At 43.6% G+C, this 23,902-nt stretch overlaps 1 protein-coding gene across 1 annotated transcript in view; it reads right to left on the bottom strand.

Moving 5' to 3' along the window:
* LOC126518758 (nose resistant to fluoxetine protein 6-like) overlaps positions 1–23,902 on the bottom strand; it is a 173,445-nt gene that overhangs the window by 45,524 nt on the left and 104,019 nt on the right. The window contains exons 8-10 of the mRNA XM_050168533.2: positions 13,364–13,484; positions 11,164–11,350; positions 3,194–3,336 (exon numbers count right to left, since the gene is read on the bottom strand). Of these exons, the coding sequence (XP_050024490.1) occupies positions 3,194–3,336; positions 11,164–11,350; positions 13,364–13,484 (451 nt within the window). The remainder of the gene's footprint in view (positions 1–3,193; positions 3,337–11,163; positions 11,351–13,363; positions 13,485–23,902) is intronic.

Raw genomic sequence — 23,902 nt, 5'->3', positions numbered from 1 at the left:
TGCAAAAGTTTGGGATGAGCATGAGCGAATGGACCCAGGTAATGAATTCCAGTCTTCGATTGAGCGGGGAAAGAAGCTGAATTTGAACATGTTAGTACGTGCGTAGTAGGGTATCAAGTTTAGGTCATGATGTCTTCTCGTTGATGATCCCGGCGCGAAGTTATTGTAACTATCATTTGAGATAATTATGTTGCTATCGCGATTATTACTTTGCCTATGCGGCGAAGTTGTTATTATTAAATAAAAACGTCGATAAAATTGTCCAACGCCGCATTCCAACAGAGAACTTCTAGCACAGAAGCCCGATACCGGAACCATTACAGCCCAGACCTTTTTTCGCCACGCCGTGTCACATGATTGGATCTTAGTTTTGACACAGCTGATCCCGGAACTTATTCGAGAAAGAGAGAGAGAGAGAGAGAGAGAGAAAATGATAAATGAAAAGGACATTATTTAAAATACATAATACGTCATGATACGTCAAAATGTGGGCCGATCCCGAAGATTTTGCAGTAGAAAAATTTGAGTTTTACGCTGCCTAACCATCGACATGAGGTGTAAATGCGTTGGGAGTAATAGGTTAGGTCCCTATGTCAGTCCCAACTTGCTCAGGAAGGGTTTATTTTTTTGTCGACTTCAACTGCACGTTGAACCACCTTCCAACATCTTTCACTTATGAATAACATTCAATCAATACATTACGCTGACGACACCTCCATCGTCTTAAAAGGTAAGGATGTAAGCAAACTGGCATCGATTGCCTACAATGCACTACAGCAAATTAAAAAAGAAGGTCCGAAGCTAACAATCTCACAATTAATTCCCATAAAACTTAAGCTATCCTTTCATTGATTGGTTGATTGATAGATAGATTGATTGATTGATTGATTGATTGATCGATCGATCGATGGATTGTGAAGATGCAAGGGCCAATTCTGGCCAAAGATCAAGCTATCCTTTTTCATACTAAAATGCTAAATTCCGTCCACAACAAAAGCTCTGCCTTGGTAATGAAAACTTAAATTTTGTAATTGAGATTAAAACTGTGGGGGTATTTTTTTCTGAAAGCCTAAGCTGGACACAGCATATTGAGTATGTTTGTGGCGAACTAGATAAAATATCAGGACTACTAAATCTTCATCGACATATTCCGCCAACAACCGCTAAACTCGGAATGTGCAATTTTTTTTGTTCTGTACCATTGTAATTTAATGTCGGCAATGATATAACGAAAACAGACTCAAGCTGACCGTGTACCAAAAACATGCCGTCCGTGCCAGTGGAAATATACCATCTGCCGCACACTCATTCCATTATTTTTTTGTACAATATACTCCCCATTCAAATCATATACACTCTCCATTTAGCTTGTATACATTAATCAGCTATAACAACGCGTAACACTTATGTAACTTATTCATTGAGTCTCGCGCGGTGCCATTATATGCATACAATACACAGTATAATGATCCATAAGTAGTACGTTTTTATCGCACTGAATACGGTTGCCATTCGATATCGTTGCGCATGGCCACTATTCTAAGGAGCTTTGATGGCACTGGTGTCAACTCAACACAATATCCACGCGCTCCCTTTTAGGCAGTGTCCAGTCGAGCATTTTGTTTTCTTGCAACCCCTGCGTTATTTATCATTTTGTTGCCTTTGTGCAAGTTGCTGCATGCGTTTTTGTTTTCTTGCTTTATCGCTTTTGTATACTAATATTTATACACAGGTGCTTTGCGCTTGTTCACCGGCTTTTGTTCACCGGCTGCATTTCTTTCACATTTATGTTCTTTTTTTTAGCAAGAGTACCTTCTGATTATGTGTGTCTGTATTTACGCCTTACGTGCAAGCGCATAACTTGCTGTGGACACGTTTGACCGTCTTTTTTACTTTATCATTTAGTAGTTTCAATGCCGTCGAAATGTACATTTGAGGAAACTGGCTTTGTCAAGATTTTACTAGCTGCTTTTACCCGACTCCCCATTTCTGCCACCCGTTTTAGGAAAAACTTGTCCGCAGAAATAACCGTCACATTTTTTATATGCGATCCCTTTAAATATTACTTCTTGACAAAGCAAAGAGTCAATGCTGAAACACAAAACCTGTGTATCATGTTCGTTTGGCAACCACAAAGACATCAGTATTCGGCCGTACACATGATGCTAACGTACACATAGCATACTAGACCTGAAATGTCTGAGAAATAATGTCGCAAACAGTATATAGCGACTGGGGCTCAGACGTTTCAGTGTTGCATTGGGTTGGCCGTACACGAGCATTCTTATGTCTCAGTTCTCAAGCCAAGCCGATGAGATATTCAGATTTCCCAATTCACATTGGCAATGCAGATACGCCAGTACTCTTGGTCGAGCGGAAGCCGATGCGGCCACAATAGTTCGGAACACTTACAGACACCACGACTGATGATGCACGTTGCATGTCTGTGTAACCCATAGAAATTCTCGCATGATGTAGGTACTCCTGAACCCAAAGGCTGAACAGTGGTGAGCACATGCTATGAAGTGACACCACGTAAGGTTTCCAGAGAACAAGCCAAAACATCTCCAAATCGTTCAGCAGCAGGTGATGATAAGACATTCAAGCAAGACCGCGCCGGCAAGAGCGGGCGCTGGTTGCCATATCTTTCCTTCTCAGGGTGGTTGATTCGGCAAGAGGGTGATCCATACAGTGTACAGAGCGAAGGTTTAACCGTGGACCAGACGATTGAGAGGAAGAGCCTTTGTCGATTGTCTCGACCTTCACGCTGTGCAATCAGTTTTCTCCTCACCTAATGAATAGGTCAATGGCGCACCCAAATGACCCTGATGTCAGATGCAATGATTACCGACAGTGCTCGCCGCTGTTTCCATCACTTACCTTCTTTTGCTTGCTGGGAAAAGTTTGCCCAGTAAAGTCATGCACTCGTTATTCTACACTTGTAGTGTTTGCTTGCTTTTTCGCTGCCGCTATACCATTAAAATATTTAGTAGTGCTATATTACTGGGTTCCTGTATAGTGCGGCATATTAAGAAATGCTGATTTCATACCCCCTATCCAGTGATTATTCGTCTTTGGTCGGTTTGTTTATTGTATCTGCTAAGAAGTGTCCACACGCTTTTTGGCCATTACTTGTCCTTGCGCGGAAAAACCATATACAGCATCCTCAAGTAATCATACACAAAAGACTCACAATTTGGAAGTGGTGATTTTCGATGCGCTGTCGGATTGTCCAGGCCTTGTAAAATACCAAGTATGCGTGCACCAAGTATATTGAATAGGACATCCTTCCCAGTGGAACAAAGGCATCCCAGGACAGCAGCGAGTTGACCACGCCTGTGAACCATACAATAAGGTACTGACTGCCGCGTTCATCATCACAGTAATATAAAAAGTATAATGATTCAGGCACAGTTATTTCAGGAACAGAGCAAGCATGTACCGAGGTCTTGCGGGCTTCATTAAGTTTAACACAATCAATCAACAGCACGCAGTTGACCACATTACACCGAGGCCCATATATGCTCATGGATAAAGGCAGACAGGTAGGTTAGTTTCTCGCAATAGCTGGCGTACATTCCCAGAATACCCATATACCCAAAAGTACAAGTAAATGCTGACGTTATGTTCCCCTATTTTCTGATTTTAAGGATAGGGGAGGAAATGTGAAGGAATCTGTGTTGAAGACTAGTAAAATGCGACTTGAAGACTGCGACGCCAAGGAGTCTGCAATTACTATTACTTTGTCAGGGTATGAAAACAGTTCCATATTTGGTGGTTCCTTAGCATTAACTCTGGATCTTGAAGGCAGAGCACACCCAAAATGTAAAAAAGATTAAGCAGGTTCCACACATTGTGGGAATCACTGTAAACGAAGCTTTCTATCCTGCGTGCATTCGATTGAAGGTAATTGGTGGCCATGTTCACGGCTAGTGCTTAGGCTCTTCCGCCTTTAGTGCACTACGAGGGCGGCGAGTTGATGCTAAACGTCACTTTGCGTTGCAACATTTGTGTTTATCTACGCAGTACACATAACAAACAACGAGACGTGTTTGCGTCAGGCCTTCTTGTGTGCCATTGCCAGCCTACAAGAAAATTAGCGCTGTGATTGCCTCACACGGCATGTGGCATCGTGGCAGAAGTGTTAAACATTAATAAAATGCGTGGATTCACATGTCAACCCCACAATATTGATACATGCATGTTGCGTGTTTCATGTGGCCGATGCACGCGGGCGCCCCGATGAAGACGACGAACACTCTCTGGCTCTCGAGCCAGAGAGTGTCTGGCTAGCGCTGCATTATCCTTTGTAAATCCACTTTGTAAATAGTCTTCAGTTCTTATTCCTTCGTTCGCGTAACATTTTGGTCGAGGGTGCTGTTCCCCGGCTTCGCCACGGAGCTCCGCAGCCGCCGCACCGTCCTGCTTTCCGCACGGAAATCCGCAATGCAAGACACACGGTGTCTTGCATTCCATGTGGACGCCACAAGATAACCTTTTGCAGAACTTCTCTTATTGGAAGAATATGGCTCCGTCAAGTCTGTCACTGTGAAAAGCCTGGTTGGCGGCGACTATTGCTCGTGTTCTTCTGTTCGGAAACACTTCTGAACAACGGACGACCACTTAGATGTTGAGCTCCACAAGGGGTACGCATTCAGCTACATCCATCTACAACAGGCACCACCATGGGTCACGTGATACACGAAACTCCTTTTATTGCATCGACACGCATAGGTTTATCACGTGTTTATCCTTTTCCGGGGACCGCTTCTCATCCGCCATATGCCAGGCATATCGAATTAGAACAAATTCTGAGAATGGCCCCAGTATCAAGATATGTGCCGTCAAACTTGCGGGAAAAATGCGCTGCTGTTCCACTGAATTTTTTTGAGAAAACGCTGTTTCACGCTTTGAAGCACAAAAGTAGCAGGAGCGCCAAAGCATGTCGTCGGAGATTTCGAAAATTATCTCGGAACTGAGATATCACCTGAGCCTTTGAGTTATTGCGAATTCACTGCCTACATTTCGTAAATGGACATATGTACCGTAAATTAATTAAAAAAATAAATGTTGTAATGATGGTAATTATACAATTAAGCATTCTGATATTTCGCACTAGTAATGGCCACCTCATCGATTAAGTTTGATCAAGGGGTGACAAATTGTGCTATCTGCCACAGGCAATCTTGAAAAGGTTGGTTCAGCTAAAAATACACCCTGCATGTCAATTCTACGCCAGACACACATGGATGGTGCACCGGCCTAAGTCAGAGTAGGCTATGCAGTTGAAATATGACCTGAGTTGCTAGGCAAGTATAACTTAATGATCAGCTCAAAGTATCAAGGTGTCAGCCACCTCTAGTTTTAAAGATGAGGCTCATAAATTCCTCTTTATTAAGTATACAGTTATTGACTCACCCTCATTATGAATGAGCCAACAGAACATTCTATCTTTACAATCCCGCTGAAGGGTCACAGCGGGTCTTCTTGTACAACTGTCTTGTGCAGAATATAAAGGCGGATATACCAAACGGCGTACGTCTCCACATTGCTAGGGCAATTAGACAAGCCATTAAAGTGCACTTGCTCCAATTTTCACTCGAACAAATGTATAAAAATACACCATTTCCCCTGAATTACGGTAACACTGGAACGCCCTAGGCTCAACTGTTTTTCATGCAAGTAACTGTACATGCAAAATAGAACGCATGTATTGTGATCGTAATTATTGCCTGTGGTCTTGCTTTCTTTGACTGCATTTTTGTTTTCATTTTTGTTGCTTGTGTGGTTGCTACTTGCTTGTTATGACACTGGATTGTTACTTGTATAGCTCCTCCTGCATGGATCGCAGGGTCATTTGTAGCATCGACAAATAAAAGTTAAAAATTTGTTGCCAGACCCCCACCCACTTGTAGTCGTGGAGTCGTTTGCTAGGGGTTAGCGCTAACTCAATGTTGCCTTAAGCTTCTTTCTTTATCAAAAATACAGCCAGCTGAGCGAGCTGCGTTGCATTCTTGTAAACCGCGCAGATAAAGAAGATACAAGCGTAAGCAGATCGATAAGGACAAGCGCAGGATCACAAGCGAATTTATTAAAAGGTAATGTACAAAATATACAGGCTAGTATTCCCTGCTACATACCCACTTGTTCAATTTTAAACACAAGAAAATAAAACGGCCAACTCCAAAATTGGTAATCACTAATTCAACAAACGCTTCGAAGGGCAGCGAATTCTTTGCTTGTAGTGATAATAATGGCTGGCTGACGCAAGCTTAAGGCAGTTTGATGTGAAATGTCTCGATGATATGGCGATTAGCTTTTTCTCTTTCCCTGAAAAAAACTTGAGTGTCTTCGAATACAAATTACCTTCGAAGACCAGCCTGTATAACTAGTAACTTTTCATTTCAACAAATAATTTGCAAACGTGCGCTCGTCCCGTCTTCCAACAGCGTAATTTTCAGCAATGTGCCCGTCTTTACATGATCAACATATTTCGACTTCGTTCATTCACCGTCCACAGTAGCAAACAAGCGCACGTGCTAACAAATGCTCCTGCTGATGCTCTGCGTGCCCGTTGAGTGGGGGAAGGATGATAGAAGGCAACTACCCTAAAAAAAAAAAAAAACTTTTTTTTTACAATTATAACATCAAAACTAGAACATTTATCAAAAATATATCCTCGAAACTTCATGCCGAAGCAAGCCGTAGAAGTGCTCATCGGCAACAATACTTGTATTCAATGATGAAATTTTCATCACACATGAAGCAAAAGCGCAGCGGTTATTTTACCTTGGGCCAACAACGTGGAGAAGCTGCCTTCATAAGGGTGATCGCGCTCCATCGAGATCGCTGGTAGCTCGCTCAATTACTCAAAAGCATTCCAAAGCGAAAAGCTAGAGTAATTACCAGAAATGATTTTGCAAAGGAATGACTGATAAATGATGCGCGAAATTAGCACCATAAAGATTTTTGGGCTTGATGCTTCACAACTGAACACTTAAACACAATTTCTAGAAAACACTAGTTTTGCTCACAATAGAACATCATCTCCGCAAGTGAAAAAATTATGAGGTTTTACGTGCCAAAACCACTTTCTGATTATGAGGCACGCCGTAGTGGAGGACTCCGGAAATTTCGACCACCTGGGGTTCTTTAGCGTGCACCTAAATCTAAGCACACGGGTGTTTTCGCATTTCGCCCCCATCGAAATGCGGCCGCCGTGGCCGGGATTCGATCCCGCGACCTCGTGCTCAGCAGCCCAACACCATAGCCACTGAGCAACCACGGCGGGTATCTCCGCAAGTGACAACATTTTCAACTCGACATTTAGCACAATAGTTATAATTTGTCTTATGTATATACCTAACTAAAACAATCTTCCTACCCAAAGTAGATCTCTTAAATAAATGATGTTCCTTGCGGAATTTCCCTTATGTGGGGTTGGCAAGGTTGAAAACTTGAAGTGAATTACAATGTCACGGTTATTATTTTAGTTCAGTAAAAACCCAATTTCTGAATAGTTTTTGACAGATGTCTCAACTCACTAATTGCTTTAGTTACATTTTTAAGGTTCCTTAACAAATGTACTAATACAAATAGATAGAAAAGAATATATATTTACAACACTTCTCAATTGTTTCGAACACAACTGAGCCTCCATAATTACGAATTACTTAACTAAACACCCGTAAATGTAGAAAACTTTTTTAATTTATGGGAACATGAGACAATTACAAAACATCTCTGACGTCCCGTGTAATGCCAACTATCTACACTTAATGAGCTCAACGGAAACAAAAAAGTGAGGAGTCATCAACTAGGAAATCTCTTATGACCCATTGGATTGATTTCGTACCTTAATTTCCATCTGTCATAATGAAGGCTGTTCCGATACGTCGGCAACAACTTGTCTATCGTACACATTGGCAGCCTTCAGCAGGAATACAAGCGCACTGCTTAAATAAGTTAGGTCGGGCTAGATTTTTACCTGCGAGGTAACAAAGAAAGGCCCAAAAAAGTTTTCGTTTTCAGACCAGAATCAAGAATGTGAGCACGACCACCAGTACTAGGCTATGGAACACCGCACACCTAAAGAAAGTGTAAACCGCACCAAGATGAAGGTAATCGGCGGGTGACAGCAAGCCATCAGTGAATCCTGCATTTTGTTTAAGGCTGTGGGTGTGGAAGTCATGATACTTTTAAGAGAATATAAGGAGCCTGGTTTTAATACACATCACGACAGTAAAGTCAGACAATTTTTACTGATTGTTAAATTTAATACGAGGATAGTTCAGGCATCAACAATGAAATTGAGGTCACCTGTCTCGTACTGCGATGACACAAGTTTGTGATGGTTTGGAGATAGGGCTCGCTGTTTCTTTCTTATTTCAATATTTCTAATTCCGTTTATGTATTTTCTTCTTTTCTATCCTGAGCTGTTGTGTGTCATGTCCATAACAGTGTGTTTACTTTCTGTTGCCGAAGTTAAAATTGTAACTGCCTGCCATGTAACACGCTGCCCTGCAAACGCAATCATCATTGCTCATGGTCACTGAATGGCGCCAACGACTGTTTTCTTCGAACGAATCAGTACACAATAAAAAATGAACGTTTCACCCGTCCTGCGTGAAGTCGGGCATAGTACGCCAACAAATGGTCATAAGTTTTCGCCATGAGTATTTCCTTTTCGAAGCATCACCTGGCAACCACAAGGGCTCACGCGTGCAGACAATGTGCGTATTCGGTTGCTGGCAAGCGCGTCCCTCGTCTACTGCATGTGCACTATCTGTGGTCGCGCTTCGTGAAGCTTAAGGCGTGAGAATTTCGTTAGTCCATTTTGTTGCGGCGGCATGGCGCAGCATCTTTGGGCATAGGGGCCGCATCGTGGCGAGGCTGCTCTCAATGTTCATGAGCGCGGACCACCGTTTGCCCTCTCGTTCTTCCTCCGCCGTACAGCAGCAGGACCGTAAAACACTTACTGTTTTCCGCCCCCAAGCAGACCAGATGCTTACCCCATTGGCATGTTCCGGCGAGCGCTCGCGTCCCGACTCTCCTGGCGGCTCGAGCTGACCGGGCCAGTGGAGAAGCTCACAGACAGCATGGACGGTGTGTACTGACTTCGATTCTTCCGGCCAGCCCTTTTGCTTGACGGCTCAGCCGAGGGTCCTTGACCCGAGGCGTGCGCGAAACTGCTAGCTGCTCCTGTTCTTGACGCTACGCCGAAGAGACGCAGCTCAATTCACGTGCATGCTCTTACTGTGCCGGGTCGTCCGCGGAGGCTATACCGAGCTGAAGGAACGTTGCCCTGGTGGCACGGCCGTTGGGAGTCATCCTCCCATAAAGCGGCGTCTTACGGCCTTCTCTGGAACTGTTGTGTAACCCGTGAATTGCGGCAGCTCGGGCTTGAGCGCACCGCACAGATAGGGCGTAAAGATTAGACAACGCCAATGTAGTCGTCGGATAAGAGCCTTCATTGTACTCTGGGCATAACCCTGTCTCGCTCACAGTGTAGACCGGATGAGCGTCCGCCTTGGGCACATGCAACACACGCGGTTGCGCGGGTCCTCCCTCTGAAGGCTCGGATTGTCGGACTCGCGCGGTGGCGGGGCTGACTCCCGGTGGAGCACCACGGGATGGAGACCTCAAATGTATTAGAGTCGCGTGAAATGCTTAGATAGCGCAGACGCCGAGAATTTATCTCCTCGCAGCTAAGCAAGCAGGCTGAAATGAAATCGTACAGCCGACGATCGCCTGCTCATCTAATGTAATGTATTGAGTCACCTTAAAGTTGCAGAGCTTTTCAAAACCAAAAAAAAAAAACTCCAGATGCCCTGGTCTTTAGACTTCTGGTGAGCGGGGATCAAAGCGGCGAAATTGTGATTCATGGCGCAGCTCTTTAAGAAGCAGATAGCGTGAGCGATATGCTTATCTAATATTTCCACTAAGGCAAGGGGATGTGAAGGCCAGCCCTGATCTTCGATACCTTTTGTAAATCTGTTGCACAATTTTTCAATTTCACGATCGTACTGTGGCCCAGTCATGAAAACGGAAAATCTTCAAAGGAGAAGTTGTAGAGCCTCTTGACAAGTATACTAATTATTTCTTTACATGACGATAGGTGGTGTGTATTATTTTTTCTTGGCAGCAAACAATGCATGCGAGATTTGGCGAAAAAACACGACTAGGCGCTTACGTGCAGCGACATTGGCGCCCCATACGTGCTATGAAAGAATGGTTGTTGCCGTGCACAAACATGCATGAGCAGGCCTTGAGCAACGGAGATGGCTTCCACTTTTCACTAGGTTGTCGAAGGAATCATTCTTGCTTGCGGCCAGTGCATGTCTTCGATGCAGCATTTGTTGGAAGCATGTTCGAGGAGACACTTCGAGCAAGTACCTAGTCACGTGGCATTTTTCCATTTTCGCGCGGTTTTGTTGGTACCCGGAAAACCTCAGCTGCTTCCATCGCGGAACTTGTTTGAATATTTGTCCATAGGTTCTACAACTTCTGCATTAAATACTGTGTGTTTAAATGAATACTCTAAAATATCGGTAATTAGGTATTGTTGATCATTTACCTAAGCTATAGTAAATAATACTCCGAGTTGCTCAAGAGGACAGCGAACAGAACCACGTTGGCTGCATTCTTGTAACGCACACGTGATTTTTTAAAGTCTTGGCATGAGTTTGCCGAGAAACCCGGTAGAGTGACCGTTGTAACCAAAGCGGAAGAAAATTACGTCCGTGCGCCATGAATGAAGCCGAGCTCTGCCATGTCGTGTGCTAGCAATGACGCCGGCACTTCCAAGGTAACGAGTGCAGGAGAACCGTGGGCTCAGCCAAGTCAAAAGTGGAGCCTGCGCACTCCGCTCTGGAGGATCACAGTGCGGTACCCTCTCAATTCTAGTGCAGAAAACGCAGCCAACTCAAACCGATACAATTCTTACCAGGGGGTAGCTATTTATACCACATAGTGCAGAGAGCTGGAATAACCTGGAATTGTTGCTATCAGCCTGTCGTTGAAGCTGCGGCGACGTGTATCGCAATTTCACCGCCCTTGAAGATACTTGAACCATTCGTTTAGAGTTGTCACTATATTGACCACACCAATTTGTGAAACGTTTTCATGTAAGTACAAAGCAACGTTTGTTGTTGTGATGCATACCCCCCTTTCCTGTTGCGCAGGCGAAAACAATCCAGGCCAAGCCCAGCGCCCAGGCGATGCGGTGCGTGATGGCATACGTGATTGTCACGTACAGAGGCGGCAAGTCCCCCAGACCCCAGGGAGCGGCAGCAAAGAGTGATGCCCCGATGAACAGCAGCGACAACGCCCAGAGGACGGACTGCAGCAGCTGCGAGGAGGCACAGTGCAGAGCTCACTCAGCGCTCAATATTTCTGTAAACATACGCAGCTGAAACCGCAGGAAGTATTAGTTGGTCCGCTTGCAATTTCCTATTACCAATCAATTGAACTACACTGATCTTAAAAAGGAGAATTAAGAAGCTTAGTTGAACTAGGAGCCCATTCCACGTGTAACATTTTAGCTGAATTCCAACTGTGGAAAAGAGTAAACATATAAATCAATCTACCAGGCAGCAGTTCTTCGTGCCGTGTACCTTTTGTTTTCACCCGTCGTGGTGGCGTAGTGGCTTTGGTGTTGCGCTGCTGAGCCCGGGGTCGCGAGACCAAATGCAGGCCGCGGCGGCCGCGTTTCGGTGGGCGCGCAATTCAGAAACACCCGTGTGCCGTGCGTTGGGTGCACGTTAAAGTACCCTAGTTGGTCAAAATTATTCCGGAGTCCCCCACTATGGCGCGCTTGTACTCATATCGTGGTCTTGCAAGGGAAACCTCAGAGTTTACTTTTTTTTTAAGCTTCTGATTTTCTTTTTCAAGAGTGCGAAATAGCACCCAATGGGCGAAAACAATAAAATTCCACGGACGATGATGGAAAAAAAAATGAATGGATATTACTCGGTGTGTGACAATGAATGCAAGAACAGCTATCAAACAAAATGTAGCTGTGTTAATGCCATTCACTCTACAGTTCTGTTGACAATAAATATTTTCAACATTACTACTGTAGTTTCTGGCTCGATAGTAACGAAATAATTTTTATTGTTGACCACAGTAATAATAACCATTAAGTAATTTTGGTCACTTGGCCGGGTGAAAAGCTTTCCTAGCGACCTCCAGACAAGTGTCACCTGTCGTACTTGCATGCTAGAGAAATATGACATTCCCGTTGTTACTGAAGAAAAGATTAGCCAGATCATTCAGCTAATTTAACACTGGTTGTACTACACACGCAGCAACTTTAGATGCGAACCTGCTTGTGTCGATAATTTGTAATTAATGCTGCCAAAACTAAATTACCCCTATTTGGCACGCCGCGCGAGATACGTCTTATTTGGGAAGCAGCGCTTATAGCAGATATTTTTAAACTTCTCAAATTACCTGATATCTTCTGAGCAGTCAAATCGTCGTTTCGGTTTGTAGATATTTAAAAATCATAGGATTCAGCAAAACATTCACTGAATAGATAACCATACTAATTAATAATAGTGAACTACTTAGCTTTGGCTAAGGGGACACAGTAGTGCAGTATAAAAGAACAAAAGTAGGACGAACGTTGAAAAAAAAGACAGCTCAAAAAGAAAAGGAACAGGAATGGGGTTTTCATCAAGGCAAAAAATCTGGCCGTTATCATTCAGGAAATTGAGATAGTCTTGATAACTGGGTAGCGTCGAAATGCCAGAAGCAAGGTAGCTGGGCGAGTTGGATGGTGCCATAATGACACGCATAATCCTCTCAATAAATGTGCGAGTGGTTCGTGTGGGATATATACGTATATATGTACGGGTAATGCCTATTTGGAGCCTTCCTTCTAACATATTACATCGAATTTAGGGCGGCCGTGATTGAAATCTGACCACACAAATTCTAAAGGTGGGAAAAGGAAATGTTTCTTCGACTGCAATTGTACACAAGATCCCCAAAAGGCAAATTACATTTATTGTCAATGCCCAGTGCTAGCCATGAATTTGAATCGGCTCAGTGTCCGTGAGCTCGGTGTGAGCGTTTCGCGGAAAGAGAACTTTTACAAATAAAAAGAGAAAAAAAAAGAATCACTGGGTTCGCAATGCACGCGGTCAATGCTGCTGAAATGGCGTTTCTTGCAGAGTTGTGCGCGGCTGAGGGCTACAGTGCTGTCTTTTGGCGCTGGTGGCGCGTAGTGTTTGTAGTTCAGATGGCACCCTATGAAATGCTCGAATTTAAGCCGATATAGGACCTTCGTAAGTTATCGTTTAAAAAGGAAATATGGGGTTAGATAAAAAAAATGCCTATTAGCCACGTGTATTCTTACCACAGGGATCTTGGATTGTCGGTATCGCTCGTAGGCAAAGGCAGTGAGTGCACCAAGAAAGTAGGGACCTACGTGTGCGTGTGGCAGCAGGTACATCCAGCGATTCATAGTGAGAGCAAACCTGCGCAGAGCATAGGAAACTTTTGTTGTATCTATCTTCACCTCAGCCGCGTTCTAGAACATCATTGCTTGACGGTTCAAAAGCAGAATGTAGGACGCCAACTTCTCTGAACAAGTTCTGGCATATACGCATTTCTTTAAGGCACGAGAACAGACACCAGAAAAAAAGACACGGCACATATAAGCAAGTTATTTTTATGTGGTATGCGTTTTACCGCCGTTGAAAAAATGGCTAGCAAACTGCACCTACTTGTCCCGCTGTAGGTCTTTTTCAAGTCTCTGCGGTAGTTTTATACCGGCTACCGAAGCGTTCTACGACCCGTTTTATTATTCTGCACCCATTCTCCTCCACGTGACTGGGGACAATTCTCACACAGATCAATCGCAACCTGCCATATACATTTGTCGCAGTCAGAGTCAATAAATATACTGTATACTCGCTGGGAAGCCCGTCACTCTTGGGCCGAGTTTTCTCACCACTGACCCATGCCCTTGATCGAGCAAAATATCAATCTGCAACTCAATTGGCACGCAGTGAGGAGTGCTGTTTTGCGAGGGCTTCTCATGCAGCTCTCCATCCTGGCCGGCGGGAAAAGCAACAATGTAAGCAAATAGGGATAAGCGACGCATACACTGCGGCGGTATGTGCGACAGCAAAAATGCAGGCTTTGTGTGTGTGGTAAGATTGCTAGGGACATAAACAATAAACATTAACATCGTTAAAGAATAGACCAAAAAGTACAGAAGGAAACAGCGCTTCTAGAGCGCTGCGTCTATCCCTATCCCAAAAGGCATGTGGCCTGAACAAGATGGCAGTGGCAGCAGGCCTCGCGAAAAATAATGATCCTTCGAGGCAAGCATTTCCTATCAAGATCTGCCCTTTCATTAGGCTATGGAGAAAATTAATTTCTGCACAACAAAGCAATTGAATAAAGAAACCAGCACAAACAGGGCAAGAACACACACAGGGAGGACTGGGCACCGTTCCATCGTAATATTATTCAGCAGAAAGAGCCTTTATATGCACGTATCTTTTCACTGTGCATGAAATGACAAAATTTCAGAAGGCCATCCAAGAACTAAATTTCTCTTTGTACCGGTGACGGTTATGCCGCCACAATGTAGCCATTGCTTTAGAATTTGATGCAAGAAGAGCGCACAGTATCACTTTCCCAATTCGTAAAAAGTGGAACCTTCAATAACAACATTTTGTCAGCAGACCTTTTGGGAACATTGAAAACACACGTTGAGCACTTAACACTACTGTTCGATTATAAGTAAAGCGATGAAAGAGGTCACTCGGTACATGTTGATGTTCATACTACAATTTCTTCCCTTCATGTTTTTGCCAGGCTAAAACTGAGCGCAACGTAATCGTGAAGGGAGAATATGGTGGTTCAAAGGCCAAGTTAATAAGTGTACACATGGTCCACACTTTGTATCGGTTTGCTAGGCTTAGATCTTGTTATTGTTTAGAAAAATTTTTTTACAATGTGGCTTGGGAGACACGGCTAAAGGCTGAGCAAATGCCTAACATGGCGATACCACTTCTCAGTAGAACAGCTACAAGATGTAGCGCAGCAGCACAAAAAACACAATATGACAAGAACATAATTATGCTATTCAGATTATGACAAAACGTTCACTGACGATTGTTATGCTCCCTAATGCGAAAGTTGTGCGCTGCGCGATACGTGTTTTCATTTCGCTTGTTACTAAATTGTATTATGATCATGTAGATACTGGGTATATATAAGGATGAGAACGGGGGTTGTGAGTAGAGTAGCTGGCGCGGACAATCTGTGTTGTGCGACACATTACAACCGAAGTGTAGTGTGGCGCGACTGCGTCGCTAATGGTCGATCGCGGGAGGCAGCGCATCGTTTCCATAAAGACCACGCACGCTACGCTGGCGGCATATCGTGGCCATCGTCGCCCCACAGCCCGCCTTGCCCGCCACTACGCTTTTCTTCTGACGCTTTCGTTCCACCAACGACGAGGGCGGCCCTTCGTCGCGGGGGAATCGTGCCACCAATGTCAGTGGCGACAACACCCAAGGGAGCGTCAAAGCGAACCTTACTCCTAGCCTTCGCCATTGCCCCTTTCACAAGTAGTGATCCCCGTCACACACCGCGGAATGACCTCAGCCGTTGACGCCACGAACGAGCGTGGCCCTCCCCACCTCCCGCCACCCTGGCATCCCCTGGGAAGCGAGATCGCCCACGAGACTCTGGATGCCGTGGCCTCTGGCAACTCAGAGCGTGCGCAGCCCGCTTCTCGTGCGCTCCTCCTGTACTTTCCGGATCATGTTTTCACTGCAGCATCCTCTTCCACTTCCTCGAGCTCCCTTCTTTCCTCTGCCGCTGCGCTCGCTCTCATTTTTCGTTGTGCTCGTTCGCTCATTTATGAGTTACGATGCCCAGGCACACCGATGCTCAACGCAGGAATGGGCGTGTAAGACTTGCGCTCTAAAAAGCTAATCACGGAAGAGAGTTCATTACGCATAGGAACAATCAGTGAACGCATGATACAAATGCCAGTACTGCACACAACCTTTAGGACACAATTACGCAATAATACAAGTACAATGTTAGGAATATTTAGAGATTGCGACAAGTTTCATATTCCTTAGCTAGCAGTTTTTTTTATTGAATACGAAGCATTTATTGGCGAACATTTGCCACTTTGAGAGTATCTTTCTATCTATCTCGGCACCTACGTCTTGGTGCTCTCATTTATTTATATTTCTTATTTTGTTTATTTGTTTCATACTGCAGACAAGAATTCGTTCAAGCAGGACAGGTACAGTGGGCAAGATAAAAGCACAAACATAAAAGATAACATAGGACAGCATTACGCAAAATGGAAACACAGCAGCAAATACAGTAGGTATTACCCATAAACAGTACGTACCATGGTAAAATATTACGCAATATGGAAACATAACACAAATTAACAGTGCGTATTAAGGCTCTACGTCACAGAAAATTGGCTAAGATCAGTTAGACGGTTCCATTCTTGTACAGTACGCGGGAAAAAAATGAAAACTGAAAAGCATTAGTTTTAGCAAATACGGGGTTAAAGAATGGGCGAGATGATGATGTGTATGTCAAGTCGATACAGGAGATAAATATGCATGCGGGTCAAGGCCAAATTCAAGATTAAGAAGTAGGTAAATAAAATTGAGGCGGTTCTTTTTCCATCGTAGTTCAAGTTTTTCAATGTTGTTAGCAGTCATGAGTTCAGAAGGTGAGTGTAATCTTAAATTTAAAATAAACAAAGCTAACAGCCTTTCTCTGTACAGCTTCAAGTTCTTTTTTTCATGTTAGCTTTAGTGAAGGGTTCTCATACAACACAAGAGTATTCTACTTTGTCTTATATGCGTAAAGTAACTGAGTAGTTTAATGTTACAAGGAGAATTTCTAAGCTTATGTTTTAGAAAACACAACTTACGGAAGGTGGCAGAACATATGTTCCCTGTGTAGGTTCCAAGACATGTCATTAGTTATTCTTACGCCGAGATATTTGTAGTTCGTTACCTGTTGTATGGATGTTGAGCCAAGGTTATACGTAAAAGCAAGCGGTGTTTTTGTACGAGTTACTCAAAGATAAACAGTCTTTCGTGCGTTTAGAGCCTCACCATGTTCATCACACCAGTTCAATATGTTATTAAGACTTACATTCAAATTCTGTTGATCATTAGTACAAGTAACTTGACGAAAGAGCACACAGTCGTCCGCGAACAGTCTGATGTGAGTTCCTGTTAGTACTACATTAATTATATCATCTATATAAAGTAAAAACAACAATGGCCCCAGAACACTGCCCGGGTTACAGGAAGAAAGCTCGAATTGTCCCCATTAACTGAAACAAAGTGGGCACTATCTGTCAAGTAGTGTTCAATCCATGCAATAAATATATCTGGCAGATTTCTGTCCTTGTATTTCGCAGTTAGATTGGGATGAATAACTTTGTCAAAAGCCTTGCTAAAATCAAGAAATATGACGTCCATTGTACCATTATTATCCAGAGTTTCTGCAAATGAATGAACCACTGTGTTATGTGTAACTCTGTTATGTAACTGTGTGAACCACTGTGTTATGTGGACACTGTAACTATGTGTCCTCTCACATAACTGAGTTACGGTTGAATAACCCTCTCTAAAGCCGTGCTGAAAGTTAGTATAAAGTTCTGTTCAAAAAATTCCGCGATGCGTCTAGCTATTAGATGTTAAAGCATTTTAGAAATTCGTGATGTTAATGAGATAGCACGGTAATTTTCTTAAGAGTAAATGGTTGCCTTTCTTAAAGATGGGAACACGAACCTTCTTCCAATCACTAGGTGGTTTTGCAGTTAACAGTAAACATTGAAACATCACAATTACTAAATGAGCGATAATTTCAGCATAACGGCGAAGAAATACATTAGGTATGTTGTTTGGACCTCAAGATGATTTTGTGTTCAAGTTGAAAATCATTGAAACTACACCAGAGTATGATATGAAGTCAACGTCAATGGGTTGAAACACTCTTTGATGAGGTGTAATGACTTGTCTTAGCAAGGACGGTGTGAAAAGTAGTTGAAGTGCTCCGCAATGACTTTTATATCTGTATCTGTTTTTCGATTAACTAAGATCTGGGATACCTGCCTCTTAGAGTCGCTCAGGAAGTTCCAGAACTTAATAGGATCGCCTTTTAAAAAGTTTGGTAGGGTTGTTTTGAAGTAGGAATCTTTTGATTTGTGTAAGGCCCGTGCCAAATTTATTTTAAGTTCCTGAATAAAAACGGATCGTGCATTGGACTTCTTCGATCGTTTTAATTTGCGTTTTAAATGGATAATCTTACGCGCAATCCAAGTTGTGCTTTCAGGAGTCTTTTTACATTTGGCAGCTACGAAAGTGTTTAAGCGATGATGGCACATTTCAGTAAATCGGTTACATAGTGCATCAACATATCCCTCATTTTCAATAACGTGAGTGTAACAACTTTCCATGTATCCTACAATAGAGGCATCGTTATATCTATAGAAATCCTTGAAGCTTCGTACGGTTGTGCATTTGGGAGTCCCACAGTTAATTAGAGGAATAGTTGCATTTACAAGATGATGATCAGACAGACCCTTTTCAATTAAAACGGTATATTCATAAACATCACGGTTTAGAAATACCAGGCCCAGTATTACACGAGACGAACCTTGTACACGAGTAGGCTGCCTGACCACTTGAACTAGGTAATGAGTTAGCATGATCTTAAAGACGGAGTTAGCATTTTTGCTTGATTTGCGGCTCGCCTGAATGAGCTCCCAATCAACATGGGGTAAGTTAAAATCACCTATATGAAGTTTTTTTTTTTTTTGTTCGGGAACTGTATCATATGTTCTTGCAATTTTAGAAAAAATTCAGGTGCAGCGTCTGGTGGTCTGTAGCACACGTATAATAGAAAGCAAGGATCCCAACAAGTTATATTTACCCACAATCACTCAACCTCAGTGACATCCGCTAAAACAGGCTTGAGAAGAATAGCTTGGAGGCTTCACAAGAATAGCAACACCTCCACCCTTGCTTTTTGTCCGGTCCTAACGAAATACACTGTAACTCGGTCCAAAAACTGAATCGTTACTCATTTCATTTCGTAACCACGTTTCAATGAGTACTGTAATGTGTGGGTGGTAATCAAGTAGTATAGCCTCAATATTGTCACGTGGTGGTGACGTTAAGAACACAGTAGCAATACTGTGAAAGGCAAAACTAGATTTTATTGGGCGAACCTGTGCCCACAAAACAGGCTACACTTATAGCACAACGAAAGCAGCGAACACAGTCGGCGATCGTCGGAAATCTGATCAGCGAGGCAAGCGCGTCGGCTTTTATACAGCAGGCGTCGAATGTTCCAGACTAATCGTTCGGACCCGCGCGCCTTCCACAATGTTCTACGCCATTCGCGTCACACGATGAAATCAGATAACACAACGTTCGGCGACAACAGACAGCCGGGTAGAAGCATCGATAACTTTCCAGAAACTTCGGATACATGCAAGCGCGTCCCGCGCTGTGCGATTACATTTGTTAGGTGGCGAAACGTGGTCGCCAGATAAGTACACGTGTCAATATAATCCTTTTTATTTAGAATAATTCCTGCGTTTGCATTTAAGATTCTTAAGTTTTTATCAGTAAGTTTCGTAGTATTGTGGGGATTACGAGTTACAAGATAAATGTACGTGTTTAAAGGAAGTGGAAGGCCGCATATTATTACCCTGGCTAATGGTTGTTTCCTTAACTTGGTAAGTGCAAAAACTGGCACAGTATGAGAACAGTGTATGAGGAACATAAATGATAGGTTATGACATGAATGCCATGACACCCGTATCATGTAGGTCATTAAACAGCCGCCTACGTCTTGCATACACCTACGTCTGGTGCTCTCATAGTCGTTTTGTTAACTTCATAGGCTCCCCGTACACTGATTCGCATGACATGATTTCCACAGGGCGTGGGATCGGCAGGATTTTTATTTTTAGATTATTTCAGTGGAGTGCCAGAACCGCGTAAATGCAATATGGTCCGGTATTGAGTTAGTAAATATTTTTAGTGTCCTCAATTAGTCTCCTTTTCGCTTCCTTCATATTAAATTATGGCGTACTTCGTATGGAGTTTGTTTCACAGAATGTGTACTCATTAAGAGCTATGCACTTGTGCAATAGTGACTTAGTATCTCCAAAAATAGTTTGTGTTTGTATGCATGTAAATATTTTTAGATCTTCTTGCACTGCTTTGTCATCTCATAAATCTTAGAAATTGCGCTTATTTCAGCCTTTTCTGAATTTAGGAGCAAATTCAGGTTTGTGCCAGCAACAATGTTTTGAGAGCGTGAGTGTAAATGAAGGAGAATGTGCAAGAGTTATGGATTAATATTAGATAAATTGCAATGTCCTAGCTCATTGGAACGCAAATTACTCTCGAACTATACACATTTTTTAAACCTGTCACTGGGGGGGACCCAGAGAGGTTTCTCAGAACGTAAAGAACAATCCAGAAATCTACGATCTATACACGTAAGTCATTTTCCATTTAACTTTATAAGTATAGGTTTAATTATATAAAAGACAGACACGAAATGGGTGGCGTAAAATTAGTGGTCCAATATATCAAGCGCATAAGCAACATTATCCAGAAGATAATAATAAGATTGGAAAGGATTTTTTTGGTTTCATAGTGAACGCAATTGAGCAGATATTTTAGTAACTCTGGTAGAATCAATAAACAGAGCACCATACCTTTCAACTGCACATACTCTCTGTCTCTCTACTGGTCTCCAAAATAAAACATCTCATCTACACCGTTCTGAACCTTCTGATCAGCGCATAGGCCGCTTAGCTCTGCACAATCAGTCTTTCTCACTTTCGAGTGGTTTCCAAGCGCATATGGTCATTGCATATGATCATTTTTTTCGTATATGATCACTGCCGAACCGTCTGATCAGCACATACTCCTATTTCCTCCGCACAATGAGTGGCTCTCTCTCTGCTGAGGTAGAAAGGTTAAACTTTTTCAAGTGTGCCCAACGCAGAACCTTCTGTTCGACCGTTACGACCATTTCCTCTCCATATTCAGTCTCTGTCTCTGTCAACTGGTCTCCAAATGGTCAACTTGTTCGCACGTTCCTAAAGCAGAACCTTCTGATCGACACACCCACCCATTTCCTCTGCACAATTGGTCTGTCTCTCACTCTCTGTTTCTACTGGTCTCCAAACGTTGACCTTATTTGCATCTGCCCACCACAGCGCCTTCTCATCGACACTAATACCTATTTCGTCCCCACATGCAGTCTCTTTCTCTCTACCGATCTCTACACATTCAATTTTCTCGCAACCCCGCACCGCAGTACCTCCTAACCAACAATTATGCATTTTTGAACTTCAAATGCACTCGGTTTGTCTACTGATCTCAAAACACTCAACTTGCTCGCATCTGCTCTTCGCAGAACCTTGCGATCTATACATACGCCTGTGTGCTCTGCACAATAAGCATCTATTTCTCTCTACTGGTCTCCAAAGATTTAAGTTCTTTGCACCTGCCTATCGCAGGACTTCCTAAACAATAATCAGGCCTATTTCTTATCCACTATCAGTCCATCTCTTCCTCGCTCTCTACTTCTCGCCAAACAATTGTTCACATCAGCAAACCTCAGAACCTTCTCATGGAGAATTGCACCTATATTTTTTTTTCTAAATACAGTCTCTCTCTCTCTCTCTTTGTACTGGTCGCCAAACATTCAAGTTCTTCGTACCTACTCACCGCAGAATCTTCTGACCGGTACATGTGACTGTTTACTCTGCACAATCAGTCTAATTCTTTCTACTGGTCTCCCAACATTCAACTTGTTCGCATCTGCCCACCACACATACTTGTGATTGAGTCTTACGCCTCGCTCCCGAACACATCGGGCCTTTCTCTCTCTATCTCTCTTGCGTGGTATCCAAACATTCAACTTCTTCGCACCTTCCCACTGCATATTTTTGTGATCAATACTTACGCCTCGTTCCCGAACACATGGGCTCTCTCTCTTTTGTGGTGTCTAGACGTTGAACTTGTTTGCACCTGCTTACCGCATACACTTGTGATCGACACTTACGCCTCGCTCCCAAACAGATGGGGTCTCTCTCTCTCCTTTTTGTGGCATCCAAACAATAAACTTGTTCGCACCAGCCCTCTGCATACACTTGCGATCAACACTTACGCCTCGTTCCCAAAAACAAGGGGTCTCTCTCTCTTTAGCGGTATACAAACGTTCAACTTGTTCCCACCTGTCCACCGCATACACTTGTGATCGACACACACGCTTCGTTCCCGAACACGTGCGGTCTCTCTCTCTCTCTCTTTGTCTCTCTCGTGTGGTATCCAAACATTCAAGTTGTTTGCACGTGCCTACTGCGTATGCTTGTGATCGACACTTACACCTCGTTCCCGAACACATGGGGTCTCTCTCGCTCTGTGTTGTGGGATCCAAACGTTCAACTTGTTCGCACCTGCCATTGCAGAACCCTCTGATCAACACTTACGCCTATTTGCTCCACACATGCAGTGTCTCTCTCTCTCTCTCTACTGATCGCCAAGCCTTCAACTTGTTCGCACCTACCACCGCAGAACCTTCTGATCGGTACATACGTCTGTTTATACCCACATACATACCCACTGCAGAACCTTCTTATGGACAATTATGACCATTTCCTTTCTAAATGAAATCTCTCTACTGGTGGTCAAATATTTAACCTGTTCGCACATGCTCACCGAAGAACCTTCAGATCTACACTTAAGTCCACCATCTCTATATGCAGTCTTTTTCGCTCTCTGTGTACTGGTATTCAAATGTTCAACTTGTTCGCATGTGCCCAACGCAGAACCTCCTGCTGGACAATTAGGCCCATTTCCCTTCTAAATGCAGTAACTCTATCTCACAACTGGTCTCCAAACATTCAATTTGTTCTCATTTGGCCACCACATAACGTTCTGATGGTAAATCGCGCTATCTCCTTTAGAAATGAAGTCTATTATTGTCGAATGTTTTCCAAACGTTTCAAGTTTTTGCGCGCCCCTACAGCAGAACTTTCTGAGCGATAATTACGCCTATTTCCTCTGCACAATTTGTCTCCTTGTCTCTATGCTGGGTCGAAACATTCAACTTGTTCTCACCTACTCACCGTAGAAACTTCTGATAAACGATTACACCAATATGCACTCTAAATACACTATCTCTCTTTCTCTATTTGTCTGCAGACGCTGAACTTCTTCGCATCTGCCCACCAAAGACAGTCTAACCGACGCCTACACGTATTTCCTCTGTACAATAGAGTATCCCTATGTCTGTACTTGTCTCTGAAAGCGCAAGTTGCGCGCATGTGCCCACCGCAGGAAATACTGATCGACCATTGCGACTATTTCCTCTGAATATGCAGTCTCCCTCTCGCTCTATAGTGCTCGCTAAACGTTCAGGTTGCTGGAATCTGCCATGTGCAGAACCTTCCGATTGAGACATACACTTATTTCATCTGCACAATCAATCTTCCGCTCGGTCAACGGGTGCCCAAACGTGCAAGATTATTCGCATCTGCCCAGTGTAGAACCTTCTGCTTGATAATTAGGCCTACTGTCTCTCCACATGCACTCACTCTCTCTCTATTGCTCGCGAAAGATTCAACTTGGTCACTGCTGCTGTGGGGACCCCTTCTGGGACCCCTGTCTCCTGTGCACGCGCGACTTGGGCCATTCGGCCGCGCGATCGCTGGGGACACGCAGTTCCAAGCCTCATTTTGGATAGCGTACATTCCCCGCGGCCGCGGGCGCCGGCGCGACGCGGAGCCTGCTGCTTGCGCGCGCGGCTCACGTTACGCCGTGCGCCCGCGCGTAAGAACAGTGCCTGAGGA

This window comes from Dermacentor andersoni, chromosome 1, assembly GCF_023375885.2.
Source record: "Dermacentor andersoni chromosome 1, qqDerAnde1_hic_scaffold, whole genome shotgun sequence".
Lineage (NCBI taxonomy): Eukaryota > Metazoa > Arthropoda > Arachnida > Ixodida > Ixodidae > Dermacentor > Dermacentor andersoni.
The sequence above is the reverse complement of the archived record's forward strand: the minus strand, read 5'-3'. Positions and strand labels throughout refer to the sequence as shown.